Here is a 19,502-nt window from a genome sequence, read left to right as displayed (position 1 = left end):
CCATATGTATGAAAATAAGATTTATTTTCTCCTTTTAATCTGCCTCATGTCAGTTTGATTCTTAGTCTAGCTAGAAGGACTTTGAAGGGCAGGGAAATTCTTTTTCCCTGATGTATAATACTAAAAACACTTGTTTGCTGTTCTGAGCAAGCAACTACCTAAGAAAAACGAAGACGTACTCCCCTAAGCCCTATATACTGACATATTTAGTACACCACTCTAGAATGTAGGTATATTATTATTATCATCCCCAGTTTATAGAGGAGGAAACCGAAGCACCAAGAGGTTTGGTAAGCCACCTAGCGGCTAGTAGGAGGCTAAGGCAGGATTCCCATGAATGCTATCTTCCTGGAGTACAGGCTCTTAAGCACTATGGTGGGCCTCCTATGGAAGCTTGCTGCTCCATTTCTGAAGATGAGTGGGACAGGACTTCTGCATGCTGTTTAGTCTTCTGTATGCTGCATAGCTATTATTTATCAAATCCTTGGCTAGTGCTTTCTAAGATTATGCCAGTTATCAACTCTTTTGCCTCTTGGTTCTGTAGGGGTGGCCTGCCCTTGGGCCCTACAGTTCTAAATCCACTCCTTATTGCCTTGCTTGTGATCCAGGAGCTGGACCCTATAAGCAGTTCTCTTTAGCCATCTCGCTTTGTCACTGGAGGGACACCACAGGAGTGAGGAAGGGGCTTTTTCTTCGCTCATTGAGCATCCCTGTGTTCTTGCTCCTGTGGTGCTTAGTTGGGGTGTGGGACCCCCAGAAGCCCTCACCCTCAGTTTTGGCAGTAGCTTCCAGTCCAACCTACCCCCGCTGGCTCCCCAGATAATTCAACAGTATCCCTGCTGGTACCCCAGCCAGATTCTTAGTGAGTTCAGTGGCACTCCTGCAGGGGGACCCCTGGCAGAGTGGCCAGCACCTCCTCTGGAGCTCCTCTCTGGCTCTCCAGTGTCCCATAGGTGGCTTCTTGCTGCCAGCATCTCAGTGAACTTTTTGACCCTCAGTGGACCACAGGTACACCCTCCTCTAGAGGATCAGAATCTCAGCCTATGGGGCCAGGGTGAGTAGGGGTGGGTGGCTCTCCCAAACTTGTTTTTTCCTTGGACAGTCTGCCTCAACTCCAGTGGTAACTGTCCCTGTGTCTGCTATTCCTGTACTCTTTAGTAGCTAATCCCTCGTTACTAATTATTTCTTCTCTCATTCATAAACACCTACACACACATAAACACACATAAAAAAGAACATATATATAAAGTTTCCCTATATAAATTTATAAAGCTTTCCCATTGTAATTACTTGGTGGTTACCTGACCCATACAAAGTGCCAGGAATTATTCCAGGTGGTTTGCAAAGATTAACTCGTTCAGTCTTTACAAAAAACCTCCAAGGTATGTATGGTTATCAGCCCATGGAGAAACTGAGGCAATGAGATGTTCAGAAACACGCCCAAGTTTACACAGCTGGGAAGTGGTGAGGCCTGGATGTGAGTCAAGCTAGTCTGCCACAAAGGTCAAAACTTTAGTAGCTCTGTTCTCTTCCCATCTTCTTTAGAATTGACTTATTGGATTATTTTGGATTTAGACTCCACAATGTTCTAGGCATATTGGAGTTGACCACTCTTTCCTATCTCTTCTCTTGTATTTATTGAGTTCCTACTGTGTGTTAGGCATTGGCAGAGGGGTAATAACATTATTGGCCAGGTTGTTACACAGTGATACTAATTTATAGAAAGTGTATGTTCTCACAAGAGACTAGGAACTGGTAAATCTAATTCAAACTTAAGCACCTGAAGTTAAAAATAGGTATTTTCTGTTTTTGATGGGAGGCACCTTTTACACTCATTTTCTGTAGAAATTCTTTGGTCATTGTTGCACTTACAGTGCTGAAATAATTATTTTTATGTGTGAGAAATCTACATATTTTCTCAAGCAAAGAAACAAATTTGCTTAGAACCTATTTATTCCCTAAAAACTGTGTATGGCAATGTCACCTGTGAGATTTGAACTTACTGGTAGCACCAAAAGCTGTGAGAAGCAGAGTTCACAAGCAAGGGGTCCTGTGAAAATCAATCACCAAAAATAATTTATAAGAACCTGAATGATGAAAGCAACCTTGTGTGCTTCTTGGACAGCACGACTGGGTCCAGACCAGAGTGCCCTTTGCCTAGGGGGCTGCTGTAATGGGATTAAACACTGGTTTGGGCTGATTTCCTCCAAGGACCAGGGAGTTCTTTGAAACTAAGAACAGACAGAAAACTTCCTTAGGATTTATAAAGCCTTGTTAGAAAAAACAAAAGGATGAAAAAAAGTTCCTTCTAATAGCTTGCAATGAATAGTATTAAAATCGTGCTTCAAATTCTGAGGTAACAAGAATCCCTGGCATTTAGCAACTCTTCATATTTTTTCTCACCAAATTAGAGCAGTTAGGATGGCTCAGTACTTTCAGGGAGCAGCATATTAGCCAGATGAATGATTTGGATGGTGATGATGAGTTTGCTGAAGAAATGTGGGAGCAGGTAACTGGTTATTTCTCTTTTGTTTCACTTTTTTGGTGCCTGGGATAACTCTGGAGTCCTAGCCCACCTGTGCCTGCATTTAGATATGGCCTCTGGATGCTCTCGTTAGCGTGTCTGTAGAGAAGTGAAAATCTTACCATCTCTAGACACAAGAGGGCACTCTAAACAGGCAGGGTAGGATACAAGGTAGAAAGGGAGAGAGGGAAAACTCTCAGGCAATTGAATTTAGGTTTTGAATTTAGGCACCCCTACCTCTAGTCTTTAATCAGTTCTCCCAACTCCACTGACCCTTCCCCTACCCCAGTTGCCCTAGGAAAAGAACTGATCAGGTCCTAGATTCCCTCTTCTCATGATTAAATTGAAATTGAGGCTCAAATCTAGGCTTTCAGAATCACAAGTTCCAAATCTCTTACTTTGGCAAAAATCTGCAGGTCGCTTTTGGTCTGGCAACTTTTCCCATTAACCTCATTTGATGTTGCTTCCCTAGGAATATTTAATTAGAATCTCTTTTTCTGATGCCAGCAGAATTGAACTACTTGTGAACTGAGCTTTAATTTGGATATGTTGTATTTCTAGTTTCTTCCCTCAAACTGTCATAATGTCTTTTATTGAGGATGAATTTTGTATGACTTCTGTTGAACTTTCTAAGTGTTGCTGCATTCAGCACCCCTAGGATAGGCTCAACAGGACAGAGCTGGAGTCTGCAAAGATTCTCAAATGGAATGGAAATTTGGAATGTAATGGGAACCCAACAGGGAGGTTTGAATTTCACAGATGGGGTCTTGGTACAATGTAGGTGAGTTTTGAAGTTATTCAATCTTCATGGGTATTAAAATGTTTTAACCTCTACTAAAGAAATGTTTAAGAGTGAAGAATCTATTTTTCTGGCTATTGTGCATTAAGCAGAGACAGGAGAGTGCTTCTGCCTGTGGATTTTTTTTTAAAGGAGTTTAAAACATTTTAAAAGAATGGCAGAATGCGACAGGATCACAATGGTTCCACCTGAGCAGACATAATATAGTATTTAAATGGCCTGACAGTGACACTACAATATTGAAATTACCATTTCAAACATACAAATTAGTAAATGCTCACATGCCCAGGGTCTCATAAGAAAGGCAAAATCTAGGAAAAAAAACCATAATTAGGTCTGAACACTTTTTAGCATTCTGTTTTATTTCTTTTCTGTGAGCTGGGAGCATTTGCAATGTGCTTACGAATGTGTTTGAGCTGTCTTAACCCTGAGAGCAGTCAGTCAAGGCTGAGAGTGGTAGGGGCCAAGGCTCACAAAGGCAGGTACACTCCTGACCTGGAAAATGTAGTGTTTTCCTGCTGCAAGAATTATTTGACTCATCTTTAAAGCGGTCACATATTAAACTGACATTTTTTCAGTGGCAGGCCAAATCTTGCTACACAAAATTTGTGCAAAGTCCTTCTGTCTTGTAAAATATAAATTCAGGGCCTCAGATGGAGTAAACAGGGATTGCAGTCCTGAACATTTATCTTTCTTATTTGAACGAACACCTCTTCCTTCCTTCCTTCCTGGAATGTGACTTAACATTTAAAATTCCTATTAAATCTCTAGGTACATCCAGAGACTTCAGAAAGCTCTCTGCGGAGAAGGCAAACATCCTCCTGTACTTGGTTGTGTGGCTCAGGGCCGCTGCTCAGGGCCGCTCTGTGGAGGGGAGCCACTGAACCCGGGCCGCCAGAAAAAATGTTAACGCTGAGCTCAAAATAAGCATTTGCACTTGAAAGAACCCAACCAATCTGTAGGACACAAAGAAGTTGGACGGAAGAAGTGCCCTTATTGAAGTGCCCTGCAAAGATAGGGGACGTGGGGTTCTGTGGGGTTTCGGCCCTCCAGTGTCCATTCTCTCTTCCTGAGGAAACAGTAGCCCTTCCCACACAGCCCCTGTGTTTCTGCGGGGCTGGACTCCCATTAGTCTATGCTAATAAGTATATCTTATTTGCTGCCCTCTCCCCCAGTCTGGTGATTGATTGGTGTAGCGACAAGCCTACCTGCAATCTGGGCCAATGATTTTCAAGACCCTTGCAGGGACTTCTGATAAGGATACTTGCTCCCCATGCATGCTATCTGCAGAGCATCTCTTTTCTTCTAGACAGTGTAGGGCATGGACTTGAAACTTAGAAGCAAGGCAGCTATTTGCCACCACTCTGAACACACTGTCAGCCTATGGAGGAAGGAGAGCGGAGGTAATCAAGAGAAATGAGCTGGAGCCCTGATCAAATTGGACCCAAGGCATAGTTTGTTGCTGGACTTTTCAGTCACTGAACCAATAAATTGTCTTTATTGTTTAAGCTAGGCTGAGCTGAGGTTTATGTCACTTGCAACCAAGGTTTCCAAACTACCACATTGTGTGTAAGATGACTGGGGTGCATATCCACTTATATGCGGGCAATGTACTGGCAGGGGCCATTGTGAGGCATTATTTTTTTTTCTGAAAAAAGACTTGTCCGAAGAGAAAGAGTATTGTGGAGAGATCTGTGCCACAACCTCTAAAGTTTTCCTGAAAGTACTACATTTAATAATAAAGTAGGCATCAATAAAAAAAAAAGCAAGCCAGGTGTCAAATGCAGCATATTTTAATTTGTTTCAAATAAAGCAATATATGTATATATATATTTTTTTCAGAAAAACACCAGATGTTAAATTCTACAAAAGCGCATGTGTCTTCAGCAGATCATGTTTGTCTGATCAGTAAGGATTTTTTTCTTTCCAACATTAACTCTCTAAAGACAATCAATGGACTGACATCACTGCTACAACACAGGTTGCTACTGAGCCTCTGATCTTTAGCCACATCTTGATTTTCCTAACAAATGAGTAAATACTGCCTGGCTAAAATGCTGCAATGTCTTGGTGAGAAAAAGCATCAACAGATCAAGCAAAGCCATGAAATGTTATGAAAGCAAGCTAGAGCTGATTATTAGAATTAGTAAAAATGATTAAGAGAGGATGACACAACCATATAGGGTTTGTATATTCTGATTGACTCTCTTTTGGCAGCGAATTGGGTCAGCACCTCGGGCAGGGAACCAAAACTGAGTGAAAACTGCTTTTTTCTCTCCTAGCTCAGGCCACCAACGTTACAGCTGGGACTGAGAGGACTGCGGCATCTGTGGAAACTTCTATTCTTGTAGGGCAGAGATTGCACTGTGAAACCCTAGTGACATTACCCCGGAAAGGCCTGGCCTCCGAGTTGTCTACAGCGTGCTGCCTTCGCCGGGGCTTTTCTGAGTGGGCCGGGGCCTCAGGGGTCTTTGTTCCCAAGGGGGCTTCTTGGTTTTTGGCGCCACCTTTGTTTTTGGGACGGAAGCCATTGTGCGGCTGTCTTCTGTGTTCATGGCGGTTGTTGCCCTTCATCATCAAATCAGCTTCATTACCACTGCCCTGGGGCTTGGCAGACCCATTTAGCCGGTTGTTATGGTACTGTGGATTAAATCTTCGTCTTTGGCTAGAAGATCCATTCTACCAAAAGAAGAAAAGAGATAGGTATTAGGTGCCAACAAACCGCAGATACCATCAGGGAAACCAAATTTCTAAGCCACAGGTAAGCTTTTTTTACATCCTAGAAGACAATGACAAGATGAAAATGAGGTCAAGCTGATAAAAGCTTAAAAGAACAGTGGACAGTCTTGCAAGTGGAACTCCAATTACTGATGTTGGAAGAGAGGTTTCAGAGTATAAGACAGACAAATCAAGAACCAGGATAAAGAAATCCCATAAAATATGCTTAAAATATAATGTAATGAATGTAACACAGAGGCAGGATAATGATGATTCTCTACCGTGAAAATTTCTTGGACCTTCTAAATAGACTAGAAATATGAATTCTCATTACAATGTATGAGGAAAAATGTAAAATTCTGTTTAAAATTCGGTTTGTAATTTTTCTTGTCTAAAGCAGTTTTTCTATTTTATCATCTTGAAACAAATATCATAGTTTAGAAATATTATCTTGGGTAAGTATAAGGATGAGGTGTATCTGGTAGATCCTGGCAGGATATAGAAGTAACATGTATTTTCATGGAGGTAATTAGTTCTTCTAAACCTTATATAGTTCTTAGCCAAAGAGTTTCGAAACATCATACTGGAAAATTGGCAGCCTTCAACAAATCAGCAACCAAGAATATAAATGGAAGAGTAGAAAGGAAGCAATGGTTAGCTTGTCTGTCTCTGTACAAGGGAAAGATTTCTGAACTCTATGAGGTCAGTTACAGCCAACATTTATTGAGGGCTTAAAGTGTTCCAGGCATCAAGCAAGGTACCATCTCATTTATCATCACACTGACCCTTTAAGACAGTTGCTATTATTTGCTTCATTTTATGGATGAGGATAATGAATTTGAAGGACTTGCCCAAGGTCTACAGTTAGAAAGTGGTGGAGCTATTCCCATTTCACATACTGTCTCCTGACAAGATTCATAAATAGGTTGTTCCATGAATACGGGCCTTGGATGAAAATCAAATCTCTACTATTAAAATGTGTAATTTTATGACTTACAAATTTATAAAGTTCTACATTTGTGCTTTGTGATGGGATGGTATAGGTTTATGGCAGATCCACCCCTAATAATTCAAGGCCCAGGCCAAGAGCACAAAGGCAAGCCCATGTACCACGAGTGAATATTGTCTCTTCCTCCCTCTGACTCCTTCCAACATTGTGAGTGGGCCTTGCACACACAAATGTGGACACTTCAGCCTGCACACTTAAGATTTGTCCTCACACCCATGAACAATCATCCTTTGGACTTAGGAGTGTGCATACTGGTAGTATGGTCTGCCCTGAAGGTGATATATCCAGGGAAGTGGTCCAAAAAAAAATCCTGAGAGCAGGCTTGGTGCCATTTGGGAATAGAATTCCAGGATCTTGAGTACTTGGGAGAATACAGATTCTGAGTAGTGACATCTCTTTGGTCTTGCTCCATAGGGATGGCCGTGGCTGGGAGAAAGCACAGGGCCTGATACAAGGGCCTTTCTTCCCTGGGTCTACAGGGCTCTGGCTTGTGTATATGTTTCCATTTAAATGAGCCTTTGCCTGAAATGCTTTGCTGAAAATGATAACAGTGAGCTGAAAAAGTATCTATGCGGCTAACATTTAATCTGGCTGCTTTTGTTTTTAAAGAAGTGAAAGGGAAGCCCAGACTAAATTTTAGACTTAATTTTAGTATGGGGTTTAATAATGACCAAAGAACAAAAGCTGTGAACAAAAGCTATGAAGATGTGAAATATGAAATGCTCCTTGTCGAAATGCTGTTTTAGAGTTGGTGAAGATACCTGGGGCCAGAGAAATGTCTGTCAGTGTAATTAATGAGAATTCTAAAAGACCTAGACCACAAAATCCAACAGGGCACTTGTTAGAAAACCAGCATTTGGGAATGCTTTAAAAAAGTCTCTTTATTTGAGCTCTCTTTCTTAGAATTCATGAAAGGTGTCTTTATAGCATGCCCAACGTCTGTTATCATCAAATTCCATTTCCTGTTCATTCTCCTATGATAAGAGGGAAATCACTTCTCAAGCATATAGTGGAGAAGCAAAGGAATGAAGGAAGACTGACCTTTGGACACTTACATTTTTAGGTGTTACGGCAGATGAGAATTAATAATGTCATTTTGAAATGTATTCTCTTTACCAAAAGCCCAAGAGAGAGAAATTTGAGCTAACTTTGGCCTCTTACTGATAAACTACACATCAATGGGAATTAAAGAATCTTCAAAACCAAATGTCAGATTCCCTCCCTCCAGTAGCGTCAGTGGCCAGGTACAGAGTCTTGTTCCCACGTCTGTGTGAGTCCCCTTTGCACATGGGCCAGTGACCAGGGCTTGGGGGTGGTGGCCCCAAAAGCACAGGAAGAGCTGGCTCATTCAGGTGGACTCTCCTAATGCCACAGTGTACGAAGGACACTTCCTCCACCTAGGAAAGTGCCTGTGAAATGTGGCTGGATGGACCAGGGGAGTTCTGCGAGGCCAGTGGCTGATGGAGGCCTCCGAGGTCAGGCAGGTGGTTTCTGCCCGGCACCTTGCACCAGGGTCTGCCTGCCCAGAGCGGCTTACCTGCTTATTAGTTGGCACGGCCTGGTGAGAGCTGTCGGCAGCACTGGGAAGATTGCTCGCCATTTTTGGGTTTGCTGCTTTACCCTCTGAGGCCTTGTTGTGATTGGATGATTTTCGAGTAAAGTTGCTCTGTTTTCCAGAGGTTGCTGCATGGGCGTTCAGCAGCGGCAGCAGGGAGCTGCAGGGAGTTCTTGAGGAATAGTTGTTCTTTGGGTGTGTAACTGCAACAAGAAAGCGCGTGGTGTTATGGGCTATGCCATGAACACTCCTGCCTTAGTAACCGGTTAAAAGATGGGAAAAAGTGGCAGAAGCTTCATAAAAACATTCCTTTTTTTTTTTTTTAAAACTGTTATTTGAAAGGGCACTTTTGTGTTTGTGAGGCCAGTGAAGCTCTTCAGTGAGAATCACTGAACTGTCATTACAGCATAATCATCCAAGTTGGGAAACATTTGTAGGAAATAAGACATATCTGAGCAACGTTAATATTATTCCTTAGGTTAAGCACCACAAAAGGAAGAGAGACAATGAAATCTTGGAAGTATCCTCTCATGCCTGTCCACAAGTGTATTTTGCCTCTTGACTGCCCCATTACCAAACCCATTCTTTGCCCTCCTTGTCAGACCCCTAGACCAGTGGGTGCTGCAGAGATGCAGAAAAACCAGGAGGCACGTGGACACCTGGCTCATCAGAGCCATGATGTCCTGTTGGGTGTCAGGAATTTTGTCAGCCTGGGTCATGCATATTTTGTGACAACAGGGCCAGACCTACCAGCCCCAAACATGCCCTAAAGCATCTTGCATATTCCATGAGAGCCACATTATCTGGCCTTTTCTCAACCCCATTTGCTACAGCTCCACTGCAAATCTGCACCAGTTCCAATGCTAAAGTCAATGCAGACTAATCAGACAGATTCCCAGCAGGCTCAGGCAGGTCTGCTCAATGTTTATTATCACCATTCCCGCTGGTTTTGAAAGAGGTGGTTTTTGATGGGATGATTTCTATGTGATTATGCTGAATCAGGGCTGGAGGGAATCACTCAAGGATAAAGTTATGACCTCCCTCTCACAGTTCACCAGAATTTGACTGCCATGCTGGACAGTAAGACCTTTGAATCTTAAAATTGTCACCAATTTTTAAAAGTAATTTTCTCTGCTACCCTTGTTGGATCAGATTTAATCCTAGGGTTCTTCCAGAGGATTAGCAGTGACTAGTAGGGATCATAGAACATTAGAAATGGAAAGGACAGGGATGCATCATTTATCCCCCAAATAAGGGATAAATAGTCCCCTTATTTATAGGTAAGGTGTGACAGCACGTTGGGGGCTGTCCGAACATGACCAGGGGGTTTCAGTGGCTCTTGTGCTCACTAGATCAGTTTCACGGGGGTCATTCTTTCCTACAGCTCAGGGACAACTATATCTGGTTCATTAGCTGTGGGTTTCCAATATGCTGTCAACAAAGCTGATCTGGAAAGAGCCTTTAGAAGACTATTGTCTGCAACAGGGGAGGCTGACTTTCATGTGGACCCTTGGAATTTGGTAACGGATGGCTCCTCCCACTAGATGGCACTGGACGTGCTCTGGAGGAAAGCAGGCAAGCTGAGCTGCCCACCCCTCTTCAGTCACTTGGCATCAGGGTCTTGCTCATCACCAGGCTGAAATGGAAAGTAGCTTGGGCAGTTAAATTGCCAACTGTGGAGCAGACTGTCTGCGTTTTTAGAGATGGGGCAAAAGCTGGGGGTAGAGAATGATAAATGGGTAGATTTTTATATATGGGAGAGAACATGTATTAAAAAAAGGAAAATAATTTAAAGGAAATGCAATAAGGGGGCACTTGGCTGGCTCAGTTGGTACAGCATATGACTCTTGATCTTGGGGTTGTGAGTTTGAGCCCCATGTTGGGTGTAGAGATTATTTAAAAATAAAATCTTTAAAAAAAAAAAAAGAAATGCAGTCAGAAAATCAAATAACTGCCAAAGATATGTGAACAAGGATGCTTACAGCAGTGTTACTTTAATGGTGAAAATCTGGGAGCAACCTAAATGTCCAAAATCAGGGGACTGTTCACATCAATTATATTTATATAAATTATGAGTTAAATATATTGACATGGAAAAGTCTCAGCCATATGTTATAAAATGGTAAAAGCATCTCATATTACTATATATTATGTAGTATAGTATAAATTGTAACATGTAGTATAATTATAGATGTAATATATAACTTACACAAATTAAACATGCGCATAAAAAGTGCAAAAGCTACATAGAAGTAATGTCAAGTTCTCTTTAACATAGTTCTCTAATTTTAGATCAAGCTTTAGATCAAGAAAAAAAGCACTTTCGACTCTGAAAAAAAAAATGCAGCCAAATCTCAAATTTTCAGCTGACTCTGAGGTTGTGGGTATTCCATGTCCCTCACTAGTCCTTCTTTCCCCCTTGTGCCTGTCCTTAAAGCCATTTCACTATTCATTCCCACCTCCCCTGGTGGGTGGGCTGGAGTAGGAGAAAAAAAAAGATCAGCCAATTTTGTTGCACATTAACTGCTCTAATTAAGGCTTAATAGCGAACAAGACTAAAGCTAATGGCTGAAGCGAAGTCTTTCATTATCTTCAGACTTCACTCAGCACAGAGAGCCGACCAGGGGAGAGGCTCCCAGCACTGCTGAGCAGAGCACATATGACAGCTGGGCCCTTTACGACAAGAGCCGATTGTTCCCAGACTTGTTAGGGAGACTGGCTCTCAGTGTAACAGGTCTCCGTGGAACCAGACTATTTGAAATCAGAGAGGCAGTTTATCTGGCAGTGCTTAAGAAAAGTTTGCAAAAGATATAGACTAGTGGACCTGTTCTGTTCTGCTTAATAAATCCTGGGGATTTACTGATGGGCAGTGGCATTTGAAGACTCTACGTTCAAATCTTGACATTTCTAGTGACTTGTGTCATGACCTTAGATCATTAAATCTCTTTAGACCTTGCTTTAACCCCGCTGGGGGACCGCACACCTGACATTTCCAATATCAACTCCAAATAGCACCAAGCTTACTCACACAGAATTATTTAGCAAGTATGCAAAACTCACTTTCTCCGCAGAGCATGATTTGGGCCTTTAGCTGTTCAATGTCACAGGAGAATCGGGCAGCTTTCCCGAGCTCTTCATCATATTTACGCTCACTGACAAAGTGCTGGAGGAAAGAGAAGTAAAACAGGAGCCCCACAGTTACAGAAATGACTGAGGCACACTGCAGATTCATTCACTCTGCTCTTTGGCTACCACTGATGGTGTTAACCAGGAAGGCAGTCATGCCGGTTCTGTCACCGTGTGGCTCCATTAATCAGGCTTGGTTTGACCGGTCTGGAGCATGATCACCTTCTTGTTCTGGGAATAGGTGAGGATCCTGTCTTTCCCCTGCCTAGACTTGGAGAAAACCGTGATCAGGCAAAATGTGTGTCTGGACTCATGTATTTAACCTTTAGCACCCCTTGTGCTCCTTCTGGCATGTTTTGTCCTGTTACAAATTTTGGGGCTGCATTCTGTCAGTCTTCCTAAGTTGGCCAATGGCTTGCTCAGGTATTATCCCTGGAGAGAAGACATGTCATCCTTCCCTGTTGTGATAGGGAGCCAGGAACCAGGAAGCGCAAAAAGCCTTTAGTAACTAGAAAACATTATCTTGAATGGTAGAATTTCAAGATTTCAATGTCTTCAATGGTAGAATTTCCCACTTCCTGTTAAAGGAAGTGGGAAAGAGATTATTTTTCAATTCATTTAAAATTTAGATCTGTGTGTAGATGTCAGAGTGAGAAATACAGAAATAACTATGACTCAGTCCCTCCTGAATTTTCCAGGGAGTTTACCACATGGCAAGGGAAACAGATACCACTAAACATAATATAAGGTAGAATGTGGAAGGTGCTTTAAGAATATAAAAGAGGAAGAATTATTTCCTACAGAGGGGAACAGAGAAAGAGTTATGTAAGGGGGAGCATTTGTGCTGGAACATTAAAAAAAATTACCGATCACTTACCAGACATGGGCCAAATTCTTAACAGATAATCTCATTTTCATCTGATCACATTATTACAAAGTCAGTACTATTATTATCTCTATTTTATATAAGGGGAATCAAGGTTCTAGGAATCTAAGAGAAAAGTAGTTTACCCAAGGTCACACGAGCTGGACTGTTTGACTCCAAAGCCTGCGCCATTATCCATTTTATGATGAGTGGGATTTTGGTAGGCAGAAATGAAACTTGGAAAATAAGTAAATTTCAATAGACTAGGAAACTGGCAACTTCATATTCTTCACCTGATGTTCTAACAAGGGATGAGAGCTCGAAGTTGGAATATATATACTGGAGTCCAGTTGTGGATTTTATTCTGATGGGAAGGGTGGACCAAACTGGGGGAGAACAGATCTGCTCTGGGGTGTAACTCTGGTCTTAGGGTGGATGACCAGGCTGGAGGGAGACAGCAGAGGGAGAGAGACTAGTTAGGAAGAAGTTGCAATTGACTGGTTGCAAGCAACAACGACCAGAAGAGCAGATGAGGAAGGAAAGGCCACTAGGACTTCACAGGACCCTCGGAGGAAGTCCTTATCCTCACAGGGCTCCCCTTCATGCTTCACCAGGGCAGAAGGGACTCAAAAGTCACTTGCCACTTTCCACCATGCCCGACCAGGTTTTGCCTGGATAAGCAGACAATCTTATGTAAAACCTAGTAGCAGCTGAGTCCTCAAGGTACTCGAGACTCTCGAAGGTGGTTAGAAGCCAAGTGCATGTATACATGTATGTATGTTTAGTATACTGGGGAAAGAGAAGAGGAGAAGGGAAAATGTATAAATTGTAATTTCCTGGTTTGTATAGATACTTGTTTTCGCCTTTCTGGTAACCATTTTTTTCTGGTTACTGTACCCCAGTGCAGTTTCAGAGATCCGCAGTGTTGGCAGGTCTGTCAATCAAGGCATCCCTTGGCCAAATGGTGTATGTGATCCAAGTGGAGGCCAATCAGAATCTCTTTCTTTGGGATGCGAATCGGGTGGGGTGGCACAAAGGGTGATGACATCTGAAGGTGACGCACTCTAATGGTGCCCTGAAGAGTGTCTGGTAATTACTGCTGCCTGTATTACCCAGGTGGCTGCCTGGGTTTCTGCCTAAGTGTAGCCTGGAGTCTTCAGATCACACTTTGGTGAGCTGCACTCATATTCTTTCAAATTCCACTTGTTCTTGAGGTTAGCCAGGGTCAGCTTCTATTGCTTGCAACTGTAGAAATCCAATAAATACATATTTGTGGTGGTATTCTCAATAAAAGGGCAAGTGAGCTAGAAAAGGATACAGAAAAGAAGTCTCTGTATATTGTGTGTGATTTAGAATCCTTACTGTTACACTCAGTTCATACTCACTGTGTACTCACACGTGTGTTTATATACATACACCTAAATTACATATGGTGAAAATAATACCCCCATTCCAGCTATAATTCATGGTTGAATAGATTTTATTTGGGTCAGTCTCCACTGCCTAAGAAAATAGCTCGTACTTCTCTGTAATAATATATCCCTTCAAACCATAGCATACTTAAATACAGTGATTAAATTGGTTCTTCGCCCTTCTGAATGCTCTAGTTCAACACTGTGAAAGAGAGCTGGGTATATGATGTTAGGTCCTCAGAGAGCAGCACTCTATGGATGCAAAACAAACATAATGGGGATCAGATCTCTGGCTCAGAGTTCAGGCTGGGATATTTTAGAACTGACCTTAATTTCTGCCCTGAGTTCAGCCAGCTGCATCTCTGCCATCTGACTGGCTAGATCTGTCAGTCTCTTTAGTTCCTCTGCTTTCTTCTGACGAGCAGTCAGGATTTCCACTGCCAAATAAGAAAGAATACTACGTTAGGGCCAGAGACCTAAACATATTAAGTGACCTAATTTCTTGGTATCAGTTCTCTCTCAACACACTGATCACTCTGTTGGACCATGGCTATGTTTTCTGAGTTGGTCACCGAGGTGGGTTTGCTCCTGGTGCTCATGACCAATCACCCATTTCTGTACGTCCTTATCTGCCAATCCCCAAATCAAACACGGTCCCTTCTGATTCACTGTACACCCACAGTCTTCTTTGCTTTCTTCACTGGCGTCTGATCTCACTTACTTAATTTGGACTTTCAAATTTGTGCATTACTCAGAACAACTATCACCAAGAAAAATACACTTAGTAAAATCCTATCTGAATGGTATTGCAAAGAAAAGGAGTCCACTAAACAAAAACCATTCTTTGTGTCCACTATTAAATTCTAACATTATCAGACCTTTAACACTCCTTTAGAGCAACTAGGTTTATTATTGGAATACGACATAGAAGTTTTACTTTACTGGCTTTATGTGAGCTAAAAAATGCTTCTGCTTTTGATACTCTGCAGATCTGTTTTCATTTTTGCAGTCAGAGAGAAGTTCCAGACCAGAGAGTGTCTTGTCTTTGTTTTAAGTGTCCCCCATGGAAAAATTTCAAGGTTAAGTAAAAGCCTGCTTGAACTGGATTTGTGTATACTCTTTAGCATCTGCACATGCAGAGAAGACACCAGGGAGTTTTCTGGTGCCATATTTCACACATCTGTCAGATGACCTAAAGGTTCAAGTAAACGTAGTAGTCCACAGGTGAACGTGTGTTTGTGTGTGTGTGTGTGTGTGTGTGTGTGTGTGCGCGTGTATGTGCTTCTCAAAAGATCACAGAGCTCAAAAGCAATGCATACAAACACATAGGGTGAGATTTAAATATGAAATTTCATCTTCCAATAGATAACTTGAAGTTCTTGAATTTAAATCACATATGAATTGCCTTCATTTCTTTTGGACAAGCATTTTGAGTTACAAGAAAAAAGAAGTCCATTCAACTAAGATGATATCCATGTTGGATTCACATTACTTCTTGGTTGAACAAAGGCCAACTGCTTTATTAGACCAGATTTATAGCACACCTGCGGAGCCAAACAATACAATTTCTGATTGTAAGAGTTCTTAATTTATAAATGTCAAAAAGTCACTTTAAAAACTCCCAAAAAAGTTCAGAAGCAATCAAGAGTTAAGATCTCCTGCAAACTATAAACTATTCCACAAACAGAGAAACATTGTCTTTCTATGCTGATACCAATGTTGAGAAGTCAATAAAATAAGTAATCTGTAACTCATAAAGCCTAATTGTTTGCCAAACTACTCTAATCATGCTTTGATTTTTTACCAGGACTCTCCCTGCTTCCCATTTACAATACCATGTAGCTGAGCAGAGGCTGATCTGTGCCTGTAGTCTTTCAAAATACAGAGGAGCTAGTGTAAAATGTGTCCCTACGATGGTTGTGAAAAGAATTTCCATCTGAACACAGACGATGTATTACTGAATGATGTCCCAGTTACCCAGTCAGACCAGAGGTCACAAAAAGGTGGCCTACTAACACTTTGGGCCATAGTGTACCTGTGTATTATTTGGTCCACACATTACTTTTACAAATTAATTGTCCACATTTGAAAATTAGGAGATTCCATTTGGAACCTGGATTTCTGGCTTCCCTTAAAATATTGGCATTTCTGGCCAAAGTTGGCCAGCATTGCCATGTGGCAACCGTTGGCTACCCCTGAGTTGTTGTTGCCCACCCCTGAGTTGTTGTTGCCCATTATAGATGGAGCATGGCGCCCAGCATGCCATGGTCACCCTCTGCCCTGCTCATTAAGGTTACCAGCCTGGCCCCTGTAGGCGTCTCCAATCATGGCAGAGGCTGCACTTTACGGTTGTGTCCATGCCGACTCGGACCTGGTACAAAGTGGGTGCCCACTATGTATGTTTGCTGAATGGAGGACTGAATGAATGAATCAATCCATTATTCAAAAGGAATATGCAAAGAAGGAGAGAAGTTCCTTTTCTAGAAGGGCCACTTATATTCAGCACTTATACCTTTGGCTGATTATTTATTTGTCTGCCATTATAATTCACCACAGGAATGGGACTAAAGTCTGGAGTATGAATAGACGATTCTCAAGCGGGAAGATGAAACAAAGTATTTTGCTCCTGCAAAGATAAAAAATTCTGAAGGCCTAGACTTGATGAGCAGATAGTGAAGGGGTCAGCAGACCATGACTACACAATTAAACAGATCTGACTTTTCTTAATGGATCATTTGTGGGACCGGTGACAATTAGGGATAATTGTACTTTTTGAGAAAAACTTGGGCCTTCACACAAAAGATTTTGTAGAAATAGATATAAATGGGCCCTAAAATAGGAATGCAGGTGCAAGATCACCAATAAACTCTGAGTTTACCCTCATGCAAATGTGCATGGAAATGAATATTTTGCATCAGCAAGTGTTGGGATGAGTTTTACATATAGTCTCATTAACATTTCAAAGCATTCCATTATGAAAAAGGCTTAAAACTTGAGATCTAAAGCCAGAATTCTGTGGGGACACCAACATTTTCACCTCAAAAACATCAACCACAGAAACAAAAAGCAAAAACAAAGACAGATCAGATCCTAAGATTCATTGATCCCCAAATTTAAAATAGAATAATAAGTTATATTTTGCAAGCACCATCCTTTTGGAAATCTGTAGAGGGAGACAGTTTCATAAAGCTTTAATTTTCACTGCATTCATGACTTCATTAATATTATTTAGGTGCTTTTATAAACAGTATCTGGTATGCTGAAATCCATTTTCTCAATAGGATTTATAAATTCCTTCAAGTTTTTGCAACACATTGGAAGCTTGCTCTTGTTGCTTGAACCATGGAAAATTTTCGGGCTTCTCAAATAATATTCCTTAGCAGAGGGTGGACTTGAAATAGGCACAAAGCTTTCAAGCACAAAGATTCTTTGGAACCCTTTTTATTATTGGGAATCCTGCATTTTTACCTCATAATATATCTGTGTTTCTGTTAATATAATGTTTTCTTCCCAGATCGGCAATCAATTTGATATCCCAAGAACACACCTATTTTGGCCTTCAACAAAATTACCCTCAAACAAATTTCAAAAAAATTTCACTCAAAGTCCGAGACCACAGCACTGCAACATGCTTTGTTTCTTCATCTGTAAATGTCATGATCATATATACCTTGTAAGGCTGTTGTGGAGCTAAATGACATCACTGACGTGACATGTTCAGTATCATACACTAAAAGATGCTAACCTCAAATGTGATTAATAAAGTGAGATATAGTCATCTAGAATATACGTCCTCTTTTTGCAATTACTAATATTGGATCCGACAGCCTACACTAACTAATTACAGTAATTCATTTAACAAATATTATGAAGTACCTACAGTCTTTTCAGCACTGTGTTAGATGCCATGACAGATAGAGGGGCTTATGTCATAATTGAGGAAATAAGGTTTATAACATGTGCAGCAAATAGAAAATATGGAAAGTACTTGAGATCATAGATGAGCAAGCTCAAGATGGTGGTTGTAAAGACAGTTCAGTTCTTAGTGGAGGGAAATTCAGTGGTTCCTTGTGCCTGTGGAGAAGACATATAGTTGACACAGGCATGTCACTTGAGAGATGCTGCATAACCCCTTTGGCTTCCATTTTCTGGCTGTCACATGAGAAGGCTGGACAAACTTCTTTACCAGTAAGTGCTTTTCCCTTTTTGTACTGTGTCAGGCACTGTGCTAAGTGCCTGGCATATATTTCTCATTTTATCTTTATAATAACTATTTGAGATACATACTATTCTTATTCCCCCTTTTCTGATAAGTAACCTTGGACTCTGAGAAGTTAACAAAATGGTACAAGGTCACACAGCCAATAAACAGGTGGAACCTGGATTTGAACTCAGTTCTGCTTGCCTCCAATGCATGCAAAATGGCTTCCCCACATTCTGGGCAGTTCTAAAACCAGAGCTATGGCATCAATTACTGAAGTTAGGCAAACCCTGCCAACCGTCTTGCCATTTCAGCTAGGCTGAAACTCTTTATGTGCAGGTCCCAAAGTTTACTGTTTGCTGCTTAACACAGTTTCTGACAGTACATAACACATACAAAGCACATAGTACATGTTTATTGATTGAATGAACTTGAAAAACAAGGATGCTCTCCTGAGATACTCCAAATCCCATAGGTCTTGGCACCTAATATTATTGTCTCAAGGAGATAGAATGAACATGTGAAATCTGTGGTCTTTCGTTAACCTGTTAGAAAGTGACGTGCTAGTAACTTTGCATTTTGGTACTAGAGAAACATTTGTGTCTGTGCTGGCTGTGAATATTTTTATCAATAGCACATGAAACTTAAAAGAAAAAATAAGCTATACCTGAGAAACAGGGAAAATCCCAAATCATGTAGTAATCAACTTTTACTGAAGAAATCAACAGATTTCATAAGAGTAAAATAATTTCACAATCAAAGGGATTGCATAACTACCTAAATATTCCACAGCTGAACCCTGGATCACATTTAGTTTTATTTAATAAAACTTGCTGCATTTTAGATTCTAACATATTACTTAAGATTATTTTTAAAAGACTGTGTAACAAACACACTGATAGCTATTTTCCATAAAAAGTGACTACTGAATTATGACCAAGGGCCAGGCAAGAAAAATACAAAAAGAATGAAGAATCTGTTCTGATCCTTCATTCTGATAAAAAGAAAGGCATTGCAGTCAAAGGGGAAGGAATTTAGCTGAAACCAGGTTGGGGTACAGACTGCCATTCATTCAATTAACAAGATAAAATTTGGGTAAGGATGAAAAACTTTAAATGCCCAGGAGATAAGAACTATAAAACTAAATCCCAGCTGAAAAATACGGTTTTAGCACTCCCATTAACAACTTCAGGCTGAATTCGATAATTAAAAAGGGCTCGGCAACTCCACTTCCGGCTTGGTGTTGAATCTGACTGAGCCATCTCGTCTCAGTTAAAATTTCCAGCCCATGAA

The 19,502-nt window shown here is 41.2% G+C and overlaps 1 protein-coding gene across 6 annotated transcripts in view; it reads right to left on the bottom strand.

Annotated features, from left to right (window-relative positions):
• Positions 1–5,100: 5,100 nt before the first annotated feature.
• SPATS2L (spermatogenesis associated serine rich 2 like) overlaps positions 5,101–19,502 on the bottom strand; it is a 172,895-nt gene continuing 158,493 nt past the window's right edge. For all 6 annotated transcript variants that reach the window (XM_043577430.1, XM_043577426.1, XM_043577431.1 and 3 more), the window contains 4 exons: positions 14,336–14,445; positions 11,666–11,768; positions 8,588–8,808; positions 5,101–6,002 (listed from right to left, as the gene is read on the bottom strand). In XM_043577430.1, coding sequence (XP_043433365.1) covers positions 5,607–6,002; positions 8,588–8,808; positions 11,666–11,768; positions 14,336–14,445 — 830 coding nt within the window. In that variant the 3' untranslated portion in view covers positions 5,101–5,606. The remainder of the gene's footprint in view (positions 6,003–8,587; positions 8,809–11,665; positions 11,769–14,335; positions 14,446–19,502) is intronic.

Source organism: Prionailurus bengalensis, chromosome C1, assembly GCF_016509475.1.
Source record: "Prionailurus bengalensis isolate Pbe53 chromosome C1, Fcat_Pben_1.1_paternal_pri, whole genome shotgun sequence".
NCBI classification, from domain to species: Eukaryota; Metazoa; Chordata; class Mammalia; order Carnivora; family Felidae; genus Prionailurus; species Prionailurus bengalensis.
Note: the sequence above shows the minus strand (reverse complement) of the source record. Positions and strands in the feature narration are given on the sequence as shown.